This window comes from Halichoeres trimaculatus, unplaced genomic scaffold (assembly GCF_033239565.1).
Source record: "Halichoeres trimaculatus isolate MK-OKI-2021-1 unplaced genomic scaffold, fHalTri1.1 fHalTri1_scaffold_18, whole genome shotgun sequence".
In the NCBI taxonomy this organism is placed as follows: Eukaryota; Metazoa; Chordata; class Actinopteri; order Labriformes; family Labridae; genus Halichoeres; species Halichoeres trimaculatus.
The window spans coordinates 5,962,501-5,988,088 of NW_027437196.1; the positions used below are offsets into that span (position 1 = coordinate 5,962,501).

General features: G+C 42.3%; 1 protein-coding gene across 1 annotated transcript in view; it reads right to left on the reverse strand.

Moving 5' to 3' along the window:
• Nucleotides 1-25,588, reverse strand: part of LOC141807704 (sodium channel protein type 5 subunit alpha-like) — a 244,433-nt gene that overhangs the window by 72,576 nt on the left and 146,269 nt on the right. The window contains exons 12-19 of the mRNA XM_074693871.1: nt 25,383-25,565; nt 25,040-25,297; nt 24,775-24,900; nt 18,677-18,797; nt 16,259-16,497; nt 2,798-2,971; nt 439-600; nt 157-351 (exon numbers count right to left, since the gene is read on the reverse strand). Of these exons, the coding sequence (XP_074549972.1) occupies nt 157-351; nt 439-600; nt 2,798-2,971; nt 16,259-16,497; nt 18,677-18,797; nt 24,775-24,900; nt 25,040-25,297; nt 25,383-25,565 (1,458 nt within the window). The remainder of the gene's footprint in view (nt 1-156; nt 352-438; nt 601-2,797; nt 2,972-16,258; nt 16,498-18,676; nt 18,798-24,774; nt 24,901-25,039; nt 25,298-25,382; nt 25,566-25,588) is intronic.

Consider the following 25,588-nt stretch of genomic DNA (forward strand, 5'->3'; position numbering starts at 1 on the left):
GCGCCGTCTGAAGCTCTCAGTGGATCTCACTTAAATCAGAAACTCTTCAGCAGAGAGGAAACAACCTCTTTCTTCCTCAATCACCTCTCTGTCTTCAGCTGAAGACTCAGAGTTCACGTCAAAGAAACACTTAGGTAAAGGTCAAAGGTCACTCACCACCAGGTTCCCGATGACCATGACCAGCATGAAGACCAGGATGCAGAGCGGTTGACCAGCAACCTCCATACAGTCCCACATGGTCTCTATCCACTCGCCGCACAGAACCCTGAAGACGATGAGGAAGGAGTGGAAGAAGTCCTTCATGTGCCAGCGAGGAAGAGCGCAGTCCTTAGAAATCTTACACACACAGTCCTGGAGGAGGGTACAGAGAGACGGTACACTGTCTTCAAACTGCGTCAATATTAACCAAAGTGATTCCCAACCTGTGTGATTCCTTACCTGGTAGTTTTTACCAAACAGCTGCATGCCAACCACGGCAAAGATGAAGACGATGATGGCGAGGACTAGTGTCAGGTTACCCAGAGCGCCCATGGAGTTTCCGATGATCTTGATAAGTGTGTTGAGGGTTGGCCATGAACGAGCCAGTTTGAAGACACGAAGCTGGAAGGATGGAGGAACACACGAGAAGGGTTTAATTTCTGAAGACAGGATGTTTTTTGGCTGACTCATAAAACAGTCAGCTTCTAAAGATGTGTATTTTCCTTTAAACCCTAAGTGCTTGTGTCGAGGTACCCGCACATCTAATACAGTGATTTACATCATGTTAAGAATCCCTGATCATTGCTATTCAGCTTCAGATTATAAGATACTCAAACTTTGTTTTTTTCTTTCCTGACAAGATTATATCTGCTTCACGGTACCCTTAAAAGGGAACCCTTTAGCTTCTTTATTGTACTTCAAGACATGTTCAAATCCTTAAATTTCCATCCTTATCTTTAAATCCGTACAGTTGTTCAACTAACTCATCTTTTCTATAATTTGTTCCTTTTTTTGGGTTCCACCGAAAGATTTTGTCTATTTCAAGGTACCTTCAAAGACAACATGTCAAAGAAGGTACCACTCAGTTTCTCTTCTTCTGTTTTTATCCCTAAACATACCTTCAAGTCTATTTATTTTCCTTTTGTAACCACCATTATTCAATTGTTTCACATATTCTATTTTAAAAAGAAGTCTGTTTTCAGGTATTATACAATCTCTAGCTCCTGTTGTTATGCTTTTAAGTACCCGTTTGCATCACTTAAATACATTCGTTAGTGTTAAGGTTTAATTCATTGAAACGCGTGATAAGATTCATTTCAGGTATGTTTTAAATGACCTTTTTAGCATTTGCTTTTGTGTTTCTTCTTTTTGACACTATCTCTGTTTAACCCACTGTTTAAAGGTATTCTTTTTAATTCTGTCCGTTTTATGCCTGACAATTTTATTTTAAGGTATCTTTAATTTTTTATCTTTCAGATTAGTGTTTTTGTCAGTTTAGGTTACCCTATAGTTTCTGTTTTAAAGAACCCAAATAATGGCATCATTATTGGAGTATTATTTCCTATAACTGCAGTCTGTAAAGGTTTCAATCCACTTGCTAAAGTTGGTTTTCAGCAACCATTTAAAAACTGCTTTTTGTCTTATGATAAAGTTGTTTTAAGGTAATCATGTGCAGATTTTTATTTTTATTTTACAAGACAAATGTTCTGTTTAAAGTACTTCTTGAGACATCAATAAGTTGCCATGAGCTGCTGTCTTGCGGTACCTTCCAATATCCTTTAAAAAGTTTTGTTTGAAGGAAACTGAAAATGACTGTGTTCTCTATTACAAGTATTACAGTCTTTTGAGGGTACCCCATAAGTGTCTGTTTTTAGGTACGTTTAAGATTTGATTTTCCTGTTTTTCCTTACAACAATTTGTAGCACTTTGTCTCTAAGTCATTGGTGACTTTGGGTATCCTTTGGCATTTGTTTTAAGGTACCGATAAGCAGCTGTCTTGAGGTATCCAGTCGAATCATTTAAAAAAAAAAGCATTTTTCTTTTCTTTAATGGTCTCATATCTGTTTCGGGGTACACTGAAGTGTTTTTAGAAGGTCTGTTTTCTTTTCCAACACACCCAACAATACATCTTTCTAACCAGTGTTAGTGTCTATGTATCTTGACTGGATTTTTTCTGTCTTAAAAGGGGTGTTTTGTGTCTTTTGGGAAAACAATGACAGACCTCAAAAAATTCAAAGACGAGAGAAAAAAAACCCTTAAAAAACCAACAATAAAAATAAAACAAATAATATGAAAACAGGGAAGACAAAAACCAACCAAGACGAAACAAAAGAATCTGAAGAAGAGAAACAAATGAATGTAAACAAAGCATGTCATAGCAACAGTATCATTTTCCCTGTCGCTGAATCTGACAAACATGGAGCGACACTTTGAGAGATGGACACAGACAGACGCTGACAGGCCTCAAAGATCTGTGTGTGGGTGGTTGATTGATTCTGATCACCATCATCCTCGTCTAAGGCAGCAGAAACCACAGCAGCCAAACCCCACGTTTACACATCTGCCATAGTTTCTCAGATTTTTTTACTCTGTATGTCACTAACCATCAGCTGTTTAATGTCTCTGCTGCAATTGATAAACGTTATCTTAAAATTAGCAGCGTAACTTTTTGAGTAACACCACCTTGTGTTGAACAATCACTGTGTCGCTCCATCTAACTTCCCCTGCTGCCGGGGTTGTGAGCGACTGGTGTATTTCAGTTTTTTTTTCATCTCAGTGTGATAAAAATGATGTAAACTCATGGTTTCAGGTGTGTTACCAGTCTGAACGAGCGCAGCACACTGAGCCCCTCCACGTCCGACAGGCCGAGCTCCATGAGGCTGAGGCAGACGATGATGCTGTCGAAGATGTTCCACCCTGTCTGAAAGTAGTAGTACGGATCCAAAGCGATGATCTTCAACACCATCTCTGCTGTGAAGATCGCTGAGAACACCTGAGAGACGGACACAAGAAAGCAACAGAAATGAAGAACAACACACCAAAGAGCTGGACACACTCAGGTAGAGACACAAACACAACCCTGAGCATAAACACACTCTGATACCAGAGCTCAATGGAGGGCAGAGTTAGCCAAAGGGGAGGACATTTCAGACTGGGTTAGGTTCACACACACACAGATACACTCACACCAACACACACCCATACACACACGCCACCTCCTATGACTCCAGCTGTAGCACACAAGTTCCTTAAAAGCTAACAAGAGTTCAGCCGAAGCCAAGCGTCTTAAAGGTCCCATATTATGCAAAAAACACTTTATTAAGTCTTTTAGTGAAATTTGTGGGTCTTTGTCTTTCCTCCCAGCCCATAAAATGTGATATTTAATGACCTGTACTTAGTAGTGTTTGTGAATGTAAAATCCTGACCTAAAACGAGCTGTTTAGAATTTCCGGGATTTGCCGACATCAGCGATTCTTTTTTTGGCCAATCAGGAGCAAGTCTGACCTGATTGGTCCACTAGAGCAGATACCCCTGAACCCCTTCCCCGCCCACTCCCCTCCCTGCTGCTGGAGGGGAGGAGAATGCCAAAGTGGAAAAGCCATCACTGCTCTGTTTTTGGCTGTAAACAGCCACATAGTTCCGTGCTCAAGCTTCCCATCTGGGAAGAAGACAGACTAAGTGTCTAGAGTTCATTTATCAGGAAATGTTCCAGCTACACTCAGTAAAACTGTGCATGTGTGTGCTAGTCACTTCACGGCCGACTGCTTTTCCAACTTTGGACAGTACAACTGAGGGCTAGCTAATACACTGGTCCCGAATCCAGGCGCATTACCAACCATCCACCAACAAACCTGGGACCCTGGAAATGTGAGTATTTTAAATGCTGTGTGCTGTGGAGCAGATGGAAGAGCTTTTCCTCAGTGTCCCCCCTGTCTCTGTGTTAGCTTCAGGATGCTTACTTTAGCTGCAGTTAGCCTGTTGTTTTAGCCTGTAATGTTACGGTAAATGAGCTTCGCTGTTTTCTAAACTTTGTGCACTCGGAGCTCGTGGCGCCGCTCTCAGTGACGTGGGAGAGCGGGGCGGTATCAGCGGTGGCTCATTTACATATGAAGGCCACGCCCACTAAATCAGAGCGTTCTGAACAGAGGGGCTATGAGAGCCTGGAAACAATGCTGCTGTGCTTGATTTATTGGCTTTTTGGACCAAAACATGTTACTACCATTTCATGAAGACATCAATGATCCATATTAAACTGCAGAAAAGGAGCAGAATATGGGACCTTTAAAGAGACAGTAGCTGAAATGTAGCTTGAGGGGACATCTTGCAGCTCCAACCTGTCAGTCAATGAGGCCATGCCCCCAATTCTCCCTTCTTTGATCATCAAACTCCTATAAACAGGTGATTTGTGTTAAAATTTAGCCCAGCTAAGAAGTTTGACATTTTAACACAAAGCTCTATGGGAACCCTTTCATTTTCAGAGTCAGCCTCTTGTGGCCATTTGAGGAACTGCAGTTTAAAAGCGCTGCTCCTGATTCATGAAGACGTCACTGTCCTCTTTGCTCTCGTGGTTTGATCCTTTAAGCCTTCCCCTCTGCAGACCTCATCTTGTCTTGGGTCAGCCTCGCTCTGCTTCACATCACGTGTGTGTGTGTGTTTGAAGTGTGTGTTTATTCAAAGTGTGTCTGTGTGTGTGTAAGTGTTTGTCCTTGCAGAAGAAACAGCAGCCTACTCCCTGCTTGTTGTTCCAGAAAGACGGGGATCCTCGATGTGACACCGTCTACGTGACACACGTGTGTCCATTTCTCAGCCACTCCGCGCGCGTGTGTGTGTGTGTGTTTGCATGTGTGTGTTTGTGCAAGAAAACCACAAAAAAGGGAGTTCTGAGGTTTAATTAAGTGTGACTGAATATTTTTGTCTGTACGCAAAATCACTCAATCACAAAATCAGGCTGTTTCCGCAGCTCTAAAATACACACACACACACACACACGTACACACACACACACACACAAAGATGATCCTCTTATACGGGCTCATTAACTCTGTAGTGCGTTGATTAGCTACTCAACAATCACGCTGTTATTATTACTGACATCAGAAGAGCCTCTCTTTCGCCCTCTTACACATGGGGAAGAGTGATGTGGGGATGAAGGAGGCCCTCTTAGGACAAAAAGGTTGGGAAAAAAACTCTGACTAGAGAGAAAAATGTGAAACAAATCATCCTGTAAGAGTTTCAGAGTGTGAATCTTAAACAAAGAGGAAGAGGAGCTGGTGACCGGCTCTCGCTTTCTCTGTCGGGATGAGGCTACAGCAGTGCGTGTGTGTGTGTGTGTTTGAGTTGGTGTTGTGTTACTGATAAGAGGAGTGCGTTGACGTCAGGCAGGGTGACGATGAAGGCTGATGGAGTTAAGCTCAGTTCATCTGTTAAATATCAGCAGCAGCCTGTGGTCTCAAATGAGCCGCTGAGGACGGAGACATCGCAGCTGAAACAAAACGGTTCTAAAATAGAAAAACAAGATGTCTTCACAAAGATTTGATCAAAAAAAAAAAAACCTTTTGATATGTTACTGTCACTATAAATAAGAAAAAAAAAGACAATTTCAGATTTTCTCATCTGCAAGTTTAATGGGAGGTACAATGAAGACACTACTTCGATCAGACTTTACGCTGATGGTCTTGTTTTGTTTTTGCAGCTTGTAGAAACTCCTGACAGGAACTTGTAACAGAACAATAAAAGTCTATTTATCTACATTTGCATCTTTTTTGTGGAATTTCTCTGGATGAAACAACTAACAATAAGTCCAAAAACTTTAATACGTTTTTTAATAAGTTAACAGAGGTGAAGAAATTCGATGATGACACGCAGAGTGATTTTTGCATCAACTCTTAGTTTCTGATGACATAACGTTTGGGTGTGCACCAAAAGACTGAAGGGCTGTTTACATGACAATGATTTTAGTGTAAAATGCAAAAGTTTTGATGCATTTCGCTGCCGACACTGTTGCCATGGGAACGCTGATGTCGTGCTCCACACTACGCGAGCGCATACAATACATGTGCATACATGCTGTGCTTGTGCTGCCGAATCTGCTGTATCTGTTGACTGTCTTTAAACAAAATGCGCATCTGTTGCTCCACTTCTGCTCTTAGCATTCACCACTACACCTGATGATCAGCCCAACTCTACTTCAGTGTAGATCTAGCAAAAGCAGCTTCTGGACAAGACAGTTATAGCGCCAACTACAGGCTTAGCATGCTTGCTACAGCATTTTCAGTCCCTCAGCGTTTCTATGTAAACGCAGATTTTTTTCACTGTGTTTTAGTGTTTTCAGATGAAACATTGTCGTGTAAACGGAGCCTAAGAGTCTGGTTAAACCTGGGGCCACCTCAGCACTGATTGAGCATCTGTGCATGAGTTAAACCAGCATCCTTCAAACCACCACGCTCTTCTCTGAGACTAAAAACCACCAGGTTTTCCTCCACGTCCTCCTCGTGGTGCTTGTCCTTCTCTCTGCTCATTCTCTGATTGGATGGAAGAGAATTAGAGATGTGGAGCATTTATCTACTTCCTGTTGTACGATTAAAAAGAAACACACATAAGACGCATCAAAAAGCTCCACCGCCGCGTAAACAGGAAGGTTAATCACAGCCTAATTTAAGACAAACTTAATCCATAACAGAGCGGCAGAATTAACCTCCAGATGAGTTTACTTCACAGAACTCAGAGGTGAGATTCAAGTTCGGCGCTGAGGACGAAGAGAAGGGAGAGTTTCTGCAGAGCCAGAGAGTGATTCACCCAAAGAGGGATGAGAAACTACTCCGACCAGCCACTCTGAGTGTGTGTGTGTGAGTGTGTGAGAGTGTGTGTCGACATCAGCACTCACTAATAACAGTAACATCAGCACAGAGAGGATGACACGGACTCTGTATGAGTGTTTGTGAGAGAGCCAGAGAGAAGGGGACACGTGACGGTTTTTGTCACAAGCAGGCAGATGTAATGAGTAAGCACCAGGACACACACACACACTCACACACACACGTACACACACACGTACACACACACGTACACACACACAACTGGCAAGATAAGGGTGGTGGGAGCAGCTGGATACATACAGTAAAGACTTATTTGCTGTATGAAAAGTCTTTCCTTGCTCTCCTGAGACACCTAAAAGCACGTTTGAGTCACTCTGAAATAAAAACGATACAAACTAGAAGCTTCGTCTTTTTCCAGAGGACAGCTTTGACTCATGTTTTGCATGCTTTTACATTTCACAATAACCGTAGCTTCATTTGCAGTGTGATAAGAAACTGCCGCTCAAAGGACAAACTTAATTCTTGCTACAAAAAATCTTCAAATACCACCTCAAGTGTCAGCACATTTGATTAGACAAAAAGCCAATGTTTAAGTCCCCAAAACTGCACTTCCTGTACTGTCCACTTGAGGCCTACCCAAAAGTGAGTCAGTCCCCATAAAGCCCAATGTTAAAATGTCCAACTTCCCAAAAATTAACATGTTTACAACCTGGAATAGAAACTCTGTCTCTATCTGAAGTTCATTTCTCAATTCACATCTATTGTACGGACCGAGTTTATACAACTCACCTGTTTACAGCAGATTTAAGATTAAACGAAAGAAGAGCTGGGGGGCTCTTTGATCCTTTTTCCACCAAGTCAGTTCCAGGGCTCGAGCTAGTGCCAAATGTGGAACCAGTATAGACCAGAGATGTTCACAAGTCTTTGGTCACAAGTTCAAGTCAAGTCTCAAGTCTTTGTGAGGTCGCATCAGTAACATAATAGCGTATTCGTGGCACAGTATACCAGTCTAATAAATCCAATGAAGAAGAAAACCGGGACACAGTAAATGAAGAGCGATGGAGGACATCCAGCAATTCATCTTCTTTGTGATTGGTTTGTGTCTCTTTGTTAGAAAGCACAATCAAGCTTTGTTTCAGCTGCTGTCGCACGGTGAGTGACGATTCTTTCGACCAATCAACAGACTGCAGTGTCGTAAATCCACCTTCCGAGATCGGATCGGTTTAGTCAGGCACCCCTACAGAAGGGTCCCAAAAAGTGGGACGGCTGGAAATGGGGCTTTGGTCAAGTCTTAGGTCTTAGGTCACGAGTCCAAGTCAAGTTTCTGAAAAAAAAAAAGTCTTGTGAGCTTTTTTCATCTGCTACTATCTGGTCTACTAAGAATACTGCACAGCTATATCTACGTAAAGCATTTACTGTATTATTATTCCTTCCTATCTGTTAGCATTACTGATTAGTTGTTTATTATATGATCACTTTGAACAGGCCATTGCCAAACCCATTTTTTTTCATATTGCAATGCAATATTAGGAAAACACAAACTGAATGGAACGTTTTTTTTTTTTCCAACATGAAGATAGTTACAGTAAATTTTGCTCCCTTTTGTGCAGGCTTGGTGGTTAGATGTGGCGGATCCGGCATCTTTGATCTGGATCCTGCAGACTTTGCAGTCAGCTCTCCTTTTGTTGGTGCAGTCCTGATTTAAGTTTTTATAACTAAATGTAATGACAAATGATACAGCCGCAGCTGCATGTCTGCCGCTGGTTGCCATTGTCATAATCAGATGTACAAGCAATACCGCGTGATGCCGTGAGGCACACACTCGATGCGTAAAGCGGTTACCATGGTTACTATGTAAAAAAAAGTAAGGAATAACATTGAGCTCATCAGAGTTTCCTCAATCTTGGGAGAAAACATGATTGTTCACGAGTCCCAAAACACAAGTCAAAGTTGAGTCTGAAGTCTTTTGAGCCTGAGTCCAAGTCAAGTCTGTTTGTGCAACGTAAGGGTGACTCGAGATAGAGTCGCAAACTCGAGTACAGATCTCTGGCATTGACCACCAAAAAATGACACTCAGCCAGAAAATCCTGGCACTGGCTGGAGCTAGCATCATTCCAGAACTAGCACTAGTTAAGGCAGACAGAAGTCCCAAACCTGAAGTTACTTAAGTGTCCACTAGAGGCTGGTATCCAGCAGTGAGTCAGTCCCCATAGAGCACCATGTTAAAATGTTACAGCAGATTTAAACGTGTTTGCAGCCTATTTTTTTTTTTTTTTGTTTGATTTTTAATTATTTTTTTCAAAGGCTCTCTTTAGCTTGTTTTTTTATTTTTATTTTTTATTTATGATGACTGTACTGGAACACAGCATTAGCCAGAACTAGCACCAACTTGTATTCCCCACATGCCAAGCACTAGGTCCAGGGCTACATTTATGGAACAAAGAGGTATTTGAGGAACCAGTTGGAGCTGCTAGCTGTCTGCTAGGTCTAACTTTAGCTAATTCTGTATCTGAACTTAAAGAAATAGTTCTGTTTTTTTTTTTTTTAAATTGGGGTCAGAAGTGGGCCCATTCGTAGAAAAAACTTTCATAGGACTGACATGAAAGCTAGGCTAACAAAAGCTACACAGGTGAAACTCCAGTATGTTGTTTTTATGTGTGTTTTTTTTAGGTGAAGCGCTTAAAAGATCCTCACTTTATGGATAAAAGCAAAATTATTTTAACACAAACCAGTAAAAAAGTTCCAGAAACACAACAAAGAGTTCCCCTCCTCTGCCACAGAGCCTCTGAGCAAGGACATGACTGTGCTGACCAAATTAGAAAAGTCACAGCAACCCACTCTGTGTGTGTGTGTGTGTGTGCGTGTGTGTGTGTGTGTGTGTGTGCATACCTAGTAACAACCTCACACTGTGCAAAATGCCAGATCACACAGGGAGCACCTTTATCAAGAGGGCCACACACACACAAACAGAAACACACTCTGTCTTTGAGTTTCACCTCCTCTGTCCTTTCTCTTTCTCTTTCTCCACAAAAAAATTTCATTACGGACAATTTCTGGGCTCATTTTTCACTCACACACCAACACGGCAGAGAGGAAAATAAGAGGCAGTAAATATTTATTATCAAAAACTTCAATTTATTCATACGAATCTGCATGGTCTTTAATTTCTCCAGAGGGCAGAGGCGGACATTAGGGGACGCGGAGTTGAGTTCTGCAAGTTTTAAAGCGTTCAGAGGAGCAGCTGCTTGAACTGTGCTCAGACTCAGCTTCAACATCCACGGGTATGGACTCAGAGGCTGTGTTATATTAATAATCTTTTCAAAATAAAAGCAAAGCCCTCCCACAGCTGTCACATGTTGAGAAAGGGGAAAACCCACAACAAAACAAACGTCAGGTTCAAATGAAGGAAGTCTGATTATCCAGCTCCAGATATCCGCGGCTTTGACTTAAAACATCTCCACCAGACTCGCCAACAAACCCTCCCGTCTGCCTCCACTGTCAGAGCCATTACAGGTTAAGTGTACTCAGGAGAGTCTGTGGGATTAATGCACAGAGCGCTCTGTGGATAAAAGCATACAGTATATTTCCTTTAGATCTCCAAACACATGGAAATATTGATACGTGAAACCAGAGAGCAAACGCAAACAACAACAAACAGTGGAAGCATTAGCAGACATTGATTCAGTCAGCGCTGTAATGTCCTGACATGATCCTCTACACACACTGCCTTATATAACACACACACAAACACACACGAGGCAGAGACTCTCCTGTCCGTCAGAAAGGCTAGCTAAATGCTATGTAAACATCTGTGAGGATTAGCGGCTTTATCCTCTAAAGAACTTAGCGACTCCAGGCTGGAATCGGATCTTGTTGACGTGACTCAGCCTTTATCTGAGACCTGAGCGGCTCCTAATTGAATAGAAGTTTGGACTGTTTACGCTGCAGATACACCGCTCCATCAGACTGCAGAGGAGGCGAGGGCAACGCGGGCGGAACGTTATGTAAGCCGCTGGTACCATGGGCTAACTGAGGACCCTTCAGGTCGTGTTACAAACTGTCTGACCAGGTGACAACACCTTTAAAGCAGTTCAATCGAATTAAGACAATTTTTTAAAACAAGAAATCTTTCAAAAATATCTCACCTATGTATCAAAGGCCATAAAGCCAAGCACGGCCTACAGAACATCAGCAAATCTTCACACCAGCCCTTATCAGCTGACAGCTCAGATTATGTCCTCACAGCCAATCAGCAAACAGAGTTTTGAATAAAAATGTCTTACATTTACTAGGTCAGCTGTGCGGTCACTAATACTTTCACTGTTCTGTATCCCAGGGTCTTTGATGGTGCTCTCCCTGCCTTTGCTTTAAATAATATACATTTTGTGTTTTATGACTTTTGACAAGACAAAAGGGACAATGACAGTAAAAGGTGTGTTCGATGTCCAAATTATCAACATGTTAGATTTTTGTTTATATGTGTATTTAGCATTTCTTGTCGTAGTATTCTATATGACATTTCTATAATTTTTAACGAACTAAAGAATGAGTGTCATTAAATTGTATGTTACCACAAAAGCATGACAAGTATTAACTAAGTTTCCTTCCTAGAAGTTATGCAAGTGTACTGATAAAATAAGTTATTAGTTATGAATCATAATTTTTTAGTTATCATCTCAAAGTATATCTTAAAATATTTTTTTTTTCAACTATAATATAGGTTTTGATGCATCAATTTTTTGCCCTATTTTTTTTGTCTCAATTATTTTCCATCCATCCATCCATCTTCTTCCGCTTATCCGGGGTCGGGTCGCGGGGGCAGCAGCCTAAGCAGGGAAGCCCAGACTTCCCTCTCCCTGGCCACTTCGGCCAGCTCTTCCGGGGGGATCCCAAGACGTTCCCAGGCCAGCCGAGAGACGTAGTCTCTCCAGCGTGTCATGGGTCTGCCCCCGGGGTCTCCTCCCGGTGGGACGTGCCCTGAACACCTCACCAGGGAGGCGTCTGGGAGGCATCCGTACCAGATGCCCGAGCCACCTCATCTGGCTCCTCTCAACGCGGAGGAGCAGCGGCTCTACTCCAAGCTCCTCCCGGATAGCCGAGCTTCTCACCCTATCTCTAAGGGAGAGCCCAGCCACCCTACGGAGGAAGCTCATTTCGGCCGCTTGTACCTGCGATCTTGTTCTTTCGGTCACTACCCAAAGCTCATGACCATAGGTGAGGGTGGGAACGAAGATCGACCAGTAAACAGAGAGCTTTGCCTTCCGGCTCAGCTCCCTCTTCACCACGACAGACCTGTGCAGAGTCCGCATTACTGCAGACGCCGCACCGATCCGCCTGCCGATCTCTCGTTCCATCCTTCCCTCACTCGTGAACAAGACCCCGAGATACTTAAACTCCTCCACTTGGGGCAGGATCTCATCCCCGACCCGGAGAGGGCACTCCACCCTTTTCCAGGAATTATTTTCATGGTAACTTTTTTGCACAATATTAGATTGTTATGAGAAACGTTGGTTACTCCGGTCGACATTTATCAGTTTCACCAACTGACCACATCTTTCACACAAAAACAACGGTACAATTTACATAAAGTAAATATTAAACTGACAATATAGTCTTCCTAAATAAATTTTTTTAAAAATAATACAAACTAGAAAAGCACTCAGAGAGCACAGACCTCCACCAAGCATATTGTGATTGTCACCAACACTTTAGTCCTACTTTAATGTTATACTCCCTTTCAGCAGACTGTCTGCTACAATTTGGTGTTAGTTGCAGGTTTGTACGATAATTTGTTTCCTGACAGGGTTGAAAATTATGATGACCCAGTACATATTTCATATTCAGGATCTTAGTGTCCAGAATATTGGCAGGATCTGGATCGTACTTTTATATCTGTCAGAAATTATGGTGACCTTGTCTTGTATTGTTTTGCAAAGCAATCCGACCATTTATGGTGGAGTTATGTACACGTATGGTGAAAACAGCCCTATCTCACAATGATAAAGAATCCTTTTAAAAAGTCCTGGATCCAGACGGTGATCCAAATCACCTCCAAAAATTAATCACTTCTTCTTTATCTCATTTTGAACATTTTCTGAACATTTCATCAAGATCTGTTTGTTACTTTTTGAGTTATGTTGTTCACAGACAAACAAATAAACAGAGAAGCTCTCCCAAAAAACATAACCTCCCTGGGGGTGGTAAAATTAAAATAAGAAAATACACAACTCAACAACTCAACACCATTTTTCAAGTTATTTGGCTTCATAATGTCCCAGAAACTCAATTAAAAAAGACCATTTTTCTTGAAAGTCTTCCCCCTTTCCCCTGACATATGCACTGACAACACATCTGTTTTCCTCCAGTATAAAGATATTTATCTCCCGCCAATCAGTAATGGTTTCCTTATCATGTGCTAACAGAGCTGTATAAAGTACAGAATTAAGAATAAGTGAAGAATGTAAATGTGGACTTCATTTCACTTTTCAACTATAGTTCAAGTTCTGAGCTTTAAAAATATTCCACAAAATCTTTTTTTTAAATAATTTTTTAAGGTTTATTAAATTCATCTCAATTCTATCCACACTTCTACAGCGTCCACCTTTGGACCTATCTGAACTGATCAAATCCACCACTGCTGGCCGGCCCACGTCCTCTGTTTCTACTTTTAAACTTTATTACCATTTACTGCCGCACACAGCTGCCTGCAGCCTGAGCTGAGGAGACCTGACACCGCCGGACAGGTACAAGTATGTGTGTGTGTGTGTGTTTGTGTTTGTGTGTGTGTGCGCGCGCAGGTGTGATCAACAACATCAGTCTTTCACACCTCAGGTGAACCAATTACCATATTGCATCAACCTATCAGTTCCTGTCAGATCGTCAGCACACCTGCAGGGTCAAACATGGCTGTTAGTCACGCTGCTTTACAGCCATCCGACCCGTTTCTGTCAGCTCTCATACTCAGACTTACACACACACACACACACACACACACACACTTAGAGGTATTTCTGAAGGAAAAATGCGTCGGTGTTTCCTCTACGAATCCTGAGATTTTGGGGTTTGTACAGAGAGTTTTAGGCTGTTTCAAAGGTTAAAAGGTAATTTCCCAAACACGTCTTTTCCGCCACTCTATCTGCCCCCTGACCTCGCCTGAAGTTTGTTCTTTACTCACACAGATTAGAAGGAGGCTCTGCACTCTGCTCCTCTAAGAACAGTTTGTATTTCTGCACAAGATCAAGTAACCATGTGACAACCAGCTTGGATCATTTAATCTGAATCTGAATCAGAGAAAGAGAAGATCAGCTGACTCTGCTGGCTTCTTGATAAGTCTGTAAGCCACACCCCAATTCACACATTAAGCATGAACGCCACACCACGCACTACACCGTACTAAAAAACACTTAAGTCAATCATTGTATTCACACAGCACACGCTGCTATCTGATAGTGCTCCGATCACCAACGGCTGTTTCGCTGTGAGTCTATTTTGGCCAGAGTGCGCTGCAGAAATGTGTCAATCCCTGCAGAGCAGACTGTAAAAAACAAGAAATAAGGCACAAAAATGATCAGAGTATCCGATAATTTCAAAATAAGGCTCCATGTTCTGGCTCCCGATCGCAAATCTTGTCCCCGTCCTCGTCCTCGCACATGGCCAAAAGTCATCAGCAGGTCAGATCCAGATGAAATCCAAGCTTTTAGACAAGGAATATTAATCTTAGAGGTAAGAAACTTCATAATTCTCTACGGCATAGTATATTCTTTCTATAAGGACACCAACAGAAAGGAGAAGGCATGGACTGAAGGTGGTGAAGTTTTGAGAGGGCCAGATGAGTTTAAGATGCTAGTGCCATGGAAGTACGTTGTCATTTGGGATGGGTACCTTTCACATTTGAAACGATACAATACCGATACCAGGTACCTGGCAATCAGTACAAGTACTCACCAGCACCAATTTTCTGTACTTTTTTGTGTATGTGACAAAAATATCAATTTGTTTAATTGTAAAATGTATTTTTTTCAATCTAACATAATTATTCTTCAATACATAACCTTGTAATGCTGTGTTCATGTCCAGCATGGAAAATCCCCTACTCTTCAACTCCCTTTCAGTCACAAGGATGCATTTCAGTACCTTAACATGGCACCTTTTGATTTTACGTGAATCGATACCTGGTATTTCTTACAGAATTTGTTCAGTAACTATAAAAGTACCTAATTTGGTACCCATCCCTCGTTGTCATGGGTGGGAAATTCTGCAGGAAAATGCGGTTCTCCTGTGATCTTGTGATCTCAGGTATCCAGCTGCTTTGTCCTGCGCTGCACAGCGCTACAGGGATGCATCCAGTGTGAATTGGGCACACCCCAAAACCACAGCACTCACCCTTTATGTCTAAATTTGGGGTTACTGTAGTAACATCTTTGATACAGCTTTACCATGAAAAACACAAGGAACCAGCAAATCTATCTATCATCATCACCACGTGTCCTTACTTAGCCATTTATACATCTATTTATCTGTTCATCTATCCACTCATTCATCTGTTTATTTATTATCCATCTATCTAACATTACTCATTGCAAACACGTAGTACTTAAATTTTCAGCAAAACTAACCATCATTTGATTGATGTCTGTAAATCTGTCTATCTGTCCGTCCATCCATCCATATGTCTGTCTGTCTGTCTGTCTGTCTATCAATCTTTCTATCTATCTATCTATCTATCTATCTATCTATCTATCTATCTATCTATCTATCTATCTATCTATCTATCTATCTATCTATCTATCTATCTATCTATCTATCTCCAATTTCAGCCAATTATCATTACCATCTCAAACATCATGATGATCATCATCAGTTCATCCATTGAGTCTTTTATTGATACCTCATTCTACGTCCAAATGTTATCCAACTATCCCACCATGTGTTATTACTTATTAATCTATTTATTCATAAATCCATAAGTCTACTTATACAATTGTCCAACCAACCGTCCTTACATTCTTTCATACAACCACAATCCAACAATCTATAGTTGTTCATCCTTTAATACATCCGTTCTCCATCCATCCAAAAGTCAGTCTATCCCTTGTCCATCTGTATGGACATTTAATTTCAATCCAACCACTCATTCACCCAACCATTGTTCATTTATTCATCAATTTATATGCTCAGCCTCCATCGATCCATCTGTATTGCCATACATCTGTTATCATCCATTTATCCATCCATCTTTCACACAATGGAATGTATCTGTTAATTCATCTATTCGTCCATCTGTTGATTTATTTACCATTAATCTATAACCCATCCATTTGTTTATCCATCTCTTTATAAATATATCCATCTTCCTTCAGTCCAATGATTTATTCATCTCTGTATTAGTCCATCATTTCATTACTTCATCTGTTCTTACAGCTATCTTTGATATATCCATCCATCCATCCATGAGTTGTTCCTACCTGGTTTCCAATACTCAGCATGCGGTTGAACTCGTCGGTCATGGGGTAGTGCTCCATGGCCATGAAGAGCGTGTTGAGGACGATGCAGATGGTGATGGCCAGGTCCAGGAAGGGGTCCATCACCATGATCTTCACCAGCTGTTTCAGCTTCAGCCAGGTGGGGGAGCACTCCCAGACCAGGTAACGGTGGGCGAAGGCATACCAGCAGGGGTGACACTTCTTATGGGCCTCCTCCAGTTCTGCACGACAATAACACAGGAAAATCAGAGAGTTAGAAGGAGCTTAAGAATCTGACGGAAACAAAGAAGTTTCAGTTTAGATAAGAAATTCTGTGTTTAACACTGAAATAATAAAGTGGAGAAAGAAGGAAAGGAAATGAGGAAAGGAAGGAAGGAGAAAGGGGAGGGTGTGCAGGCGGATGGGGGGAGGATAGTCGAGCGTTTTTCTATTTTGCCGTATAATGATCTGTTCTGTAAGAGCAGCGAGCGCCGAGGGGAGAGACAGTGACTCAGCAGACCTACCACACACACAAACACACACACACATTAAACACATAATACACACACTAAAGCTGATTTGGATGGAAATGAACCCAAAAATGTAACACATGAATATCATCAAACACACACTCGCACACTCACACACAGTGATGCTGCGATGGTTTTGTGGTTAATGAGGGTAACCAGGATAACACACACACTCTCTCATGCTTTCTTTTTTGACTCTCTGGCACAGAGTCAGTGATCCCCCCGGGTTTCACTAGGCCAGCAACACACACACACACACACGCACAAACTCAGACATGGTTGCACAATTCCCTTTCAGAACACACACATGCACACAGACTGAAAGACACACGCACACTCGCACACAAAGGAGCGTTAAGAGACTCACTTGGATGCAAAATTTGGATCATGGTGACGTTCAAATATCAACAAAAACACAACAAACAACTGTAAAAACCTCAACGTTTTCTCCAGTCTTCCTGAAATTTGAGTCCTGCTCACCTTGTCAGGATTCCAGTTTGCATAACCTCTTTACAGTGGGGAAAATAAGTATTGAACATGTCAACTTTTTTCGCATCACATTTATTTCCAAAGCTGCAATTCACACGAAATTTCTACCAGACATCGGTATAAACTCAAATAATCCACACAGGAAAAGAAATCACAACGTTCAGGTCCATAAATAATGATTATGTGGAATTGAGTACGATAACACAGGAAAAAAGTATTGAACACACCATGGAAAGGCTGTATACTTTGGCAAGGAAATGAACCATACCACCTGAAATCTGTCAGTAATTATTACTTGAACTTCCAATTAGTGCAAACCAACATCAGCTGGGCTAGAGCAAATTAATGGTCCTATAAAAAAGGTTGTTTTTTCACCAAGCAGTTGAATACCACACACCTCATGATGGGTAAAGGCAAAGAGCTCTCTGAAGACATTCACAACCTGATTGTTGCTCAGCATCAGAATGGAACTGGTTACAGACTTATATCAAAGCACCTGAATATTCCAGTCAGCACCGTTGGGGCCATTATTCCCAAGTGGAAGAAGCACCACCTTATCATCAACAGGCCACGCACAGGAGCTCCTTGAAGATTTCTGACCAGGGAGTCAGAAAGATAGTCAGAAGAGTACTCAACGAGCCAAGAACCACCCTGAAAGTGCTCCAGAAAGACTTGGAGGCAGCAGGTACAATTGTTACAGAGAAAACAATAGACAATGCACTCCACTGCCATGGCCTCTATGGACGCTCAGCCTGCAAGACTCCATTCCTCAAGAAAAGGCATGTTGAAGCTGGTTTAAAGTTTGCTAAACAGCATCTTGACAAGCCTGTAGAATACTGGGAGAATGTTGTCTGATCAGATGAGACCAAAACTAAACTTTTGGGCTGTCATACTACAGACCATGTTTGGAGGAGAAATGGCTCTGCACATCACCCAAAAAACACTACACCAACAGTGAAGTTTTGAGGTGGAAGCATCATGGCATGGGGCTGATTCTCATCTCATGGTGTTGGCAAACTTCATATAACTGACGGAGCAATGAATGGAGCCATGTATGGGGAAACTCTTGATATGAATCTGCTGCCATCCACCAGGATGATGAAGATGAGACGTGGCTGGACCTTCCAGCAGGACAACGATCCAAAGCACACGACAAAGTTGACTCTCAAATGGTTTCAAAAAAAGAAAAAATATATATATATTTTCATGTATATTTGAGTTAATACCAATGTCTGGTAGAAATTTTGTTTGAATTGCAGCTTTGGAAATAAATTTTGATGAGAAAAAAAATAGACGTGTTTAATACTTATTTTCCCCACTGATGCCCCTGAACTCACCATGTCTATGATTCATCATATTTTAATCCCTGAATGAAACTTTAAACCCAGCTGTTGTTGCTCACCTTCCAAGGCGTCCGTGAGGTAGCTGGCGGCACTGAGCGCCCTCCCCCTCCGCTCTGAGTCCTGTATTGATGAAGGGCGAGGAAGCAGCATTGTGCTCAGCTCTGTGGTCGACGTGGGGACCTGAGATGGCAACAAAAGAAGAAGAGGTCATGTGATTTAAAGCTCTTTATGTGAAAAATTTTGGTAATTTCCCCGTTCTTGCCCATCAGAGGAACAGCTCCATAAACGTGTGACATCAGGTGAAAATTACCAACACAGGTATGTGTCAGTGACATTTTAAATAAAGTTTGTTTGAACAGCCCTCAGCCCTCTCCCCCTCCTCGGGACCTTTCAGAGACGAACCTGCCAGGACCTTAATTCGCTCAGGTGTTATTACACAACACTTCCTGATAACAGTTCCCCCAATGAGACGTGACGCATGGACCTGAAGGTCGCCGCCCACAACGACGACGCCTACATCCTGTCTGTGTGCCAGGCGGGGAAGCACCAGGGAAACACACACACACACACACTCGGGTTGCTCTAACAGGAGCCTCTGAGCACTAATTTAGCTTCCGGTAGCTGCTGAGGATCGTCATGGTGACATGTTCAGGGAAGCCAGGAGTGAAGTCCTCTCCTCCTCCTCCTCCTCTTTTCTTCCTGCTCACAGAGCGAGCAGCAGGATGACAGGTTTGAGCTTCACACAGACATGAGGTGAAAAAATTCTTCAAGTCAGCTCAGGAAACTATTAACTGAACAGAAGTCTATTCACATGTGAATACAAGGTTATTTTTACGGACAATACACCCAGAGTGGGTCAAAGTAGGTCCCATTTCCCCTGAATTTAGGTATTAGTTTGTTGTAAAGAGCCAGTCAGAGAGAGTCACAAAATTACAGCTGGATTCCACCAAATCTGGGTCCAGTTCGTCTAGTCATAGGTTTCAATTCTATTCAATGTGTTAACTTCAACTTCCAGCTCCTTTTATGGCTCTGACTGTCTGCTACAAATGTTCAAGACTTCTATATTTACTGGATGCTGATGCACCGGGCATAAATTTGCACAGAGTGGACTGAATGTGACAGGAAGTTGGGTATGAAAACAACTTTAAAACAGCCAATTGGTTTTCAGAATAAAACACTTTATACTATGGTCAGTGAGAATTCCAATGTCAACTGGCGTGCTTTAGATTGGTCTAATGCATGTGTCGTGTCGCCACAGCTGGCTACAAGGCGCTCGCCGCTTAGTGTATCAGTCCGCCCGCGGCGTGCAAGATATAAACAGACCCAGGTAGTCTGCCAGGACGAAGAGACGCGATGAGAACTAGAGCCTTATTTAGCGGTGTTTTTGTGTGAAAGTAACGCGCTGAAAATTCTCTAAATAAAGCGTGAATGCAGACTGATATCAGATTTTTTCAGTGGGAGTCTGTTTATTTGTGTTTTTGGTCAGGTAAAATATGGCCCCGTCTGAGTGCAGAGGAAACCGGCAGAGGAGCAGGGGGGGGGTGTTTGGTGCGAGCGCTCTGGGCTTCTGCTGCACAAAAACACTGCTGTAGGGGTAATTTCTGCCCTAAACCTTGTGATAGGACCCAACTTGTTCCATCCCGGAGTATCACTTTAAGAGCAATGTAACATGTTGCATGGATTAAAAATGACTTTCTTGTCCAAGACTATTACACTTGTTTGTGTGTTTAGCGATGAAAGTTGATATTTTGCTGGAAAAAACAAGTTTTATCGGTACATGCTACCTACTAGCATATATCTTGTCAGAGAGTTCTGTATCAGTGGGCTCTCAGGGAGATCTCTTGTAGCTTTTTTTCTGCATTATGCTTTTATAAAAGTACAAACATATGAAGTGAGAGGTAGAAACACATAATTAAACTTACTTTAAAGTATGACTGACCCGAAGCTCTCCACTTAAAACACAAAAGTAAATCTTCTAGTTCAGGCTAACTACTGTTAGCAAATTACCTGCAAAGCTCCAAACAAATAAAAAGACGTGCATTTTAAAGCCTTTATACGACTTGCTACATGGTTTTGCACTTAATACCTGCAGGATTCTCTGTATATCATTAACAGAAACTTTAGGCAACTCCAGCAAACACCGTATTTATTTAATCTCTGTCATCAGAACACCATCTACTGTCACTTTCTACTGCTTCTTTCGGTAACTGGAAATGCCCATGCCACCGCACGCCAATGCGGAAGCGATCCGTGCATAGAGCCTATCGGACAGCTCTGGATTAAGGCATAAAAAGATCCAGAAAAACTAACTTGAAATTAAATAAATAAATAAATACGATCTTAGATGTCAAAAAATGAAGCTAAAGCAGGAGTCGCAAAAACCTGCAGTTCCTGTAATGTCCACCAGAGGATGTCTCGAGCCTCGGGACAAAGTATGGCAAAGTTAGCCTATTTTTTCTTACATTTGGCATAGGAAGAAAAACATATTATAGCATGTTTGCTTTTGAGAGTGAAAAGCTACGGTTTGCGAACTAGGGGCGTGGCTAACTTGACTGTTAAACACTTAAACACAGAGGTCAAGGCTTTTGCTAGGTCGACTGTAAGCTAGGAAGAGTCACACTAGGGTTGAAACCTTTGGTGACTGTCAAGATTGTTGATAACGATGTGTGTGCTCTTCTGAAGCTTCACCTCAAATCAAAAGGTGAACAAATAAGCTCAAATTTTCTTCATGTAGCAGAGAAAGTATGCACAAGTAATCTGCCACTTCAGAAGAAAATCATACTTCAAGGGTCAAACTTTAAATTCGGTGACAGTTTTATCAAAGTATCTTTCTCCTCTACTTTTCACTCTATCTTCTTCTTCTTCTTCTTTTGTCTTATATAAGTGTAGCTAACAGGGCAGCTTGTCAGCCAGTGGAGGTCCCTGAATACCTCCAGGCATGAAGCTGCTGTGTTTGTCCTCACAGTACTCTAACCTGGTGCCTGATGGGAAAAAAAGACGACTGCAAACAAGTATGAAAATAAATGAAATCCCTCGTGACGTGAAACTGTCTGCCTTTCAGCTCCAGCTTCTCTCAAAGTTCTTCTGTAAATGTGGAGAAAATGTATCTGTGAGAGCAGAACTGTGTGTCTGAAACAAAAGTCCTGAACGATCCTCGCAGGGTTTTTTCAATGTCACTTATTTTAGGTTTTATTTTGATATGAGAGGATGTTTAAATCCATTCTGTGCTCCACTTTGACTCCAGCTTTGTCTGTCTGACTCCACAGAAGACCTTTTACCTGCCTTTAATGGGATCCTGATCGATAATCATAGCAGTGATCAGATTAGGGGACGATACTCAGAGCTGAAAAATTTGCTGTGTCAGCAGGTTGAGAGTACGGACGGACATGTGTGGATGAATACAAGCATGTAAAGGAATTCATGCTCATTTTCAAGCCATGTTTAGTGGGTGCCAAAGTCCCATGATCCTTCAGTGAGTCAGGTCTGAATCTTTGTCTCGGGATGTGTGTGTGTGTGCACAGGTGAGGCTGCGAACACCTCATACGAACCAAAAGAACAAAGCCTCCTGTCAGGGTCAGATTTTAGTGAACATCCGGCCCTCCGAGCTGCAACAAGAGTGTGTGATCCTGTGTGAGTGTTAAACTGTGAAACACAAAAACCCCCGAGAGAAAGTGAACACACACACACACACACACACACACACACACACACACACACACACACACACACACACACACACACACACACACACACACACACACAGAGGTTTTCACTGGGTTTAGTCACTGAGTCATGCAGTATGAGTGTGATCTGATTATCATATCTGCTGCTTGTTTCTAAAAGGACATAACACAGGACGTGAGTGTGAGTGTGTGTGTGTGTGTGTGTGTGTGTGTGTGTGTGTGTGTGTGTGTGTGTGTCCAGGGACACAGCTGAATTTACTGGATGTTAACATCTTTGGTGCAAAATTCTGACTAATTATGAAAAAATGAAGAGAGAAGAAGAGGGAGGGAGTCTGAGGGTCTGATTCACTGAGGGTTTCGTGGCCCCCTCTGTCCACTTTAAGCTGTGATGGTCTGGGTTTAGTACCTCCTAATCAATGGTCTTCTTTGAGCAGGATCGTGTGAATTATGCCTCTGTCAGCTCCCGGTGTTCCAGTTTAAAGACTGACCCTGTAAACTGGAGACCTTCAGCTGAATGTGTCAGTGGAGATCCAGTTTACAGCAGCCGTTGTAACCGAGAAGAAGCCCTCAAGAATCATCCTGGTTTAGTATGATATACGTGTTTAAATCTACTCATCAGATAAGTCCGAATGGGTACTGAATTAGGTACTTTTATAGGTATCAATCGAGTTCTATCAAAAGTACAAGGTACCAATTCACGTGAAACCAAAGGTAAAAAAAAAAAAGGTACCATGTTTAGGTACCTGTGAGGAAGTGGAACAGTAGGTGATTTTCCATGATGGACATGAACACAGCATTACAGATTATAGTGAACTATAAAGGTGTTGAATTGAAAAAAAAAATTCACTATTAAAAAAAATTAATATTTTTTACCGCATAAACACAAAAAAGTACTGAAAATTGGTACCTTTGAGTACCAATACCGATTGCCAGGTTCAAAAAGGGGTTCAGCCTTAGACAGATCATCCAGTCATCGTACAGAAGCCCAGCGTCCAGGCCAGCCCACTGCCTCATAGACCCCCAGAGACGCTGAGCGTCCGATGGGCGGGACAAAGCCCAGCGTTTATCCAATGACCGTCCAGTTTCCACAGTGGAACAACCCACTCTACGCTTCCCCACAGAAGTCAGAAGACGCTCAGCGTCCGACTGTGTTAAAGCGCTGAGACGCTGCGGGGATGAATGAGAAGGAGGTGGAGCCAGTTACCTGTGATAGGAGCTGATCCTGAACAAAAGATGAAGGAATTCTAGCTCAGATTTTATCAATGAAATGTACACACAGCAGAACATACCAACACTTTTTTTGGGACATTTTAAGGGAAGCTGAGCTTCCCTTGCAGTCTTAGAGGAATCGCCACTGGACAGAACACATGCGTCTTTTTAGACTGAATATGAGCTACAATCACTTGACCAGTCCAGAAAAATGTCTTATTTCAAGTTATTGAAAGACAAAAATTAGGTCTGAATTGCTTGTAACCAGTAAAAAAATCTGCCAGTGGAATACAAAAAAAGTTACTCGTGATCAGACATTTCAGCACATTTCTCTTAACCCACTAGCAGACTTTTTTAACTTGTTTTATGCAATTCAGACCTCATTTTTGTCTTTTAATAATTGAAATAAGACATTTTTCTGGACTGGTCAAGTGAATATGGCTCATATTAAGTCTAAAAAGACATTGAAATAAGACAAAAACACTCGGCCAACTTCAGTTTTTTGCAGCGTGGCATTATGAGAAATTTTAATTAATCCATTATTATCGCGTCGATTTCAACATCCCTAACAGAAACTAAAAGTCCCTGGACCCACTGGTAGAATCGCAGCTTCTGGTGTCACGTTTGCTCAACAGCCATCAACTTCTGTCTTACCACCCTCTACTGGTCTGGTGGTGTATTGCAGTTAAGTTTATTTCCTCTCCATACCAGGAACCTAAACTGGTTGAAGACTGAAACAAGGGTCGACGTCTGTCTTTAATTGTATCGTGCTACAAAGATGTCACAATGTGAGTCATGCTACTAACGGCACAATCAGAGTAATTTTCCATGAGAGCAGGAGACAAGGACGGAGACATTTTAAAATCTGCAACTTTAATATGAAAAATTAATCCCTCATGGTTTGTGTGAGGATATAATTCACTGTGTGTGTGTGCTGTTAGTGAGTGTGTGCGTGTAGGAAGAACACATCAGCAACGTCTGACTGAGCTGGTATGAGTGGATTTAATCCCTGATGCCATCACAGTAACACTATGTGTGTGTGTGTGTGTCAGTGCAGATATGGGGAATACCACAATGCTTTGTTATCTGATACGGTTGATTTGTGTGTGTGTCGGTGTGTGTCTTTAGCCCATGATATCAGAGAGGAGTTATGCAAAGCGCTGATTCATAATTCACATGTCTGAGAGTTGGACGGCTGCAGACTCCACCATTGTTTCCATTGTGACACACACACACACACACACACACACACACGGGGTACTCACACTCTCCTCCTTGACCTTCTCCATAGTGCAGGCAGGCAGCTGCCCCTGTAGAGGTGGTGGGGAAACCCCGTTCTGGTCCATGGCAACAAACAGCTTCCCGTTAACGTTCAGAGTCGGATAAAAAACCTGGAGACAAGAAATAAAATTAATTTGAACTTCTTTTAATTAATTCGAACACTTTTATTAATCGTGTTGTAATTTTTTTTCATTAGTCTCAAATATTTCATCACTTCTCATTAAACTGAGTGTAATTAGTTTTCATCACCTGGGAGCCCCGGCTGGCGGTGCTGAAGGTGCTCGGTCGTCGTTTTGGCCACGGGTGAGGCAGGATGCCGCTGAAAGTCCCTCCGCTGTACGTCCGACCCCCGACACCCTCCACCACGTCACCCGGCACGCTGTACTCGTCGTCCGCCATCTCTCCCTCCGACCCCCGGCTCCTCAGACGGAAGTTGAAGATGGAGGAGACCTGACTGCTCCGCCGAGTCCTGGTGGAGAAGGAGCGCCCGAGGAGCGGGTGGAGAGGCTGGAGGAGGACGTGGAAAACATCAGGTTTTAACGTAGAAATATTCCCTTGTTATATTTTAACATCTAGATTTCTGATTCTCTACCTTCCCCCCGTCCGTCATGTCCACCTGCAGCAGCTTCTCCTCTGATAGGTTGACCTCCAATTCAGCCACGCCCATCAACGCTTGGCTCCGCCTCCTCTCCTCCAGGATGTCCAATGGGAGAGCGAATGGAGAGAGTTCTGGTGACAACATCGAGTCTGAGTCCAGAGCTTTTTGAGTCGCCGCCTAGTGGATGAGACGCAATTTAC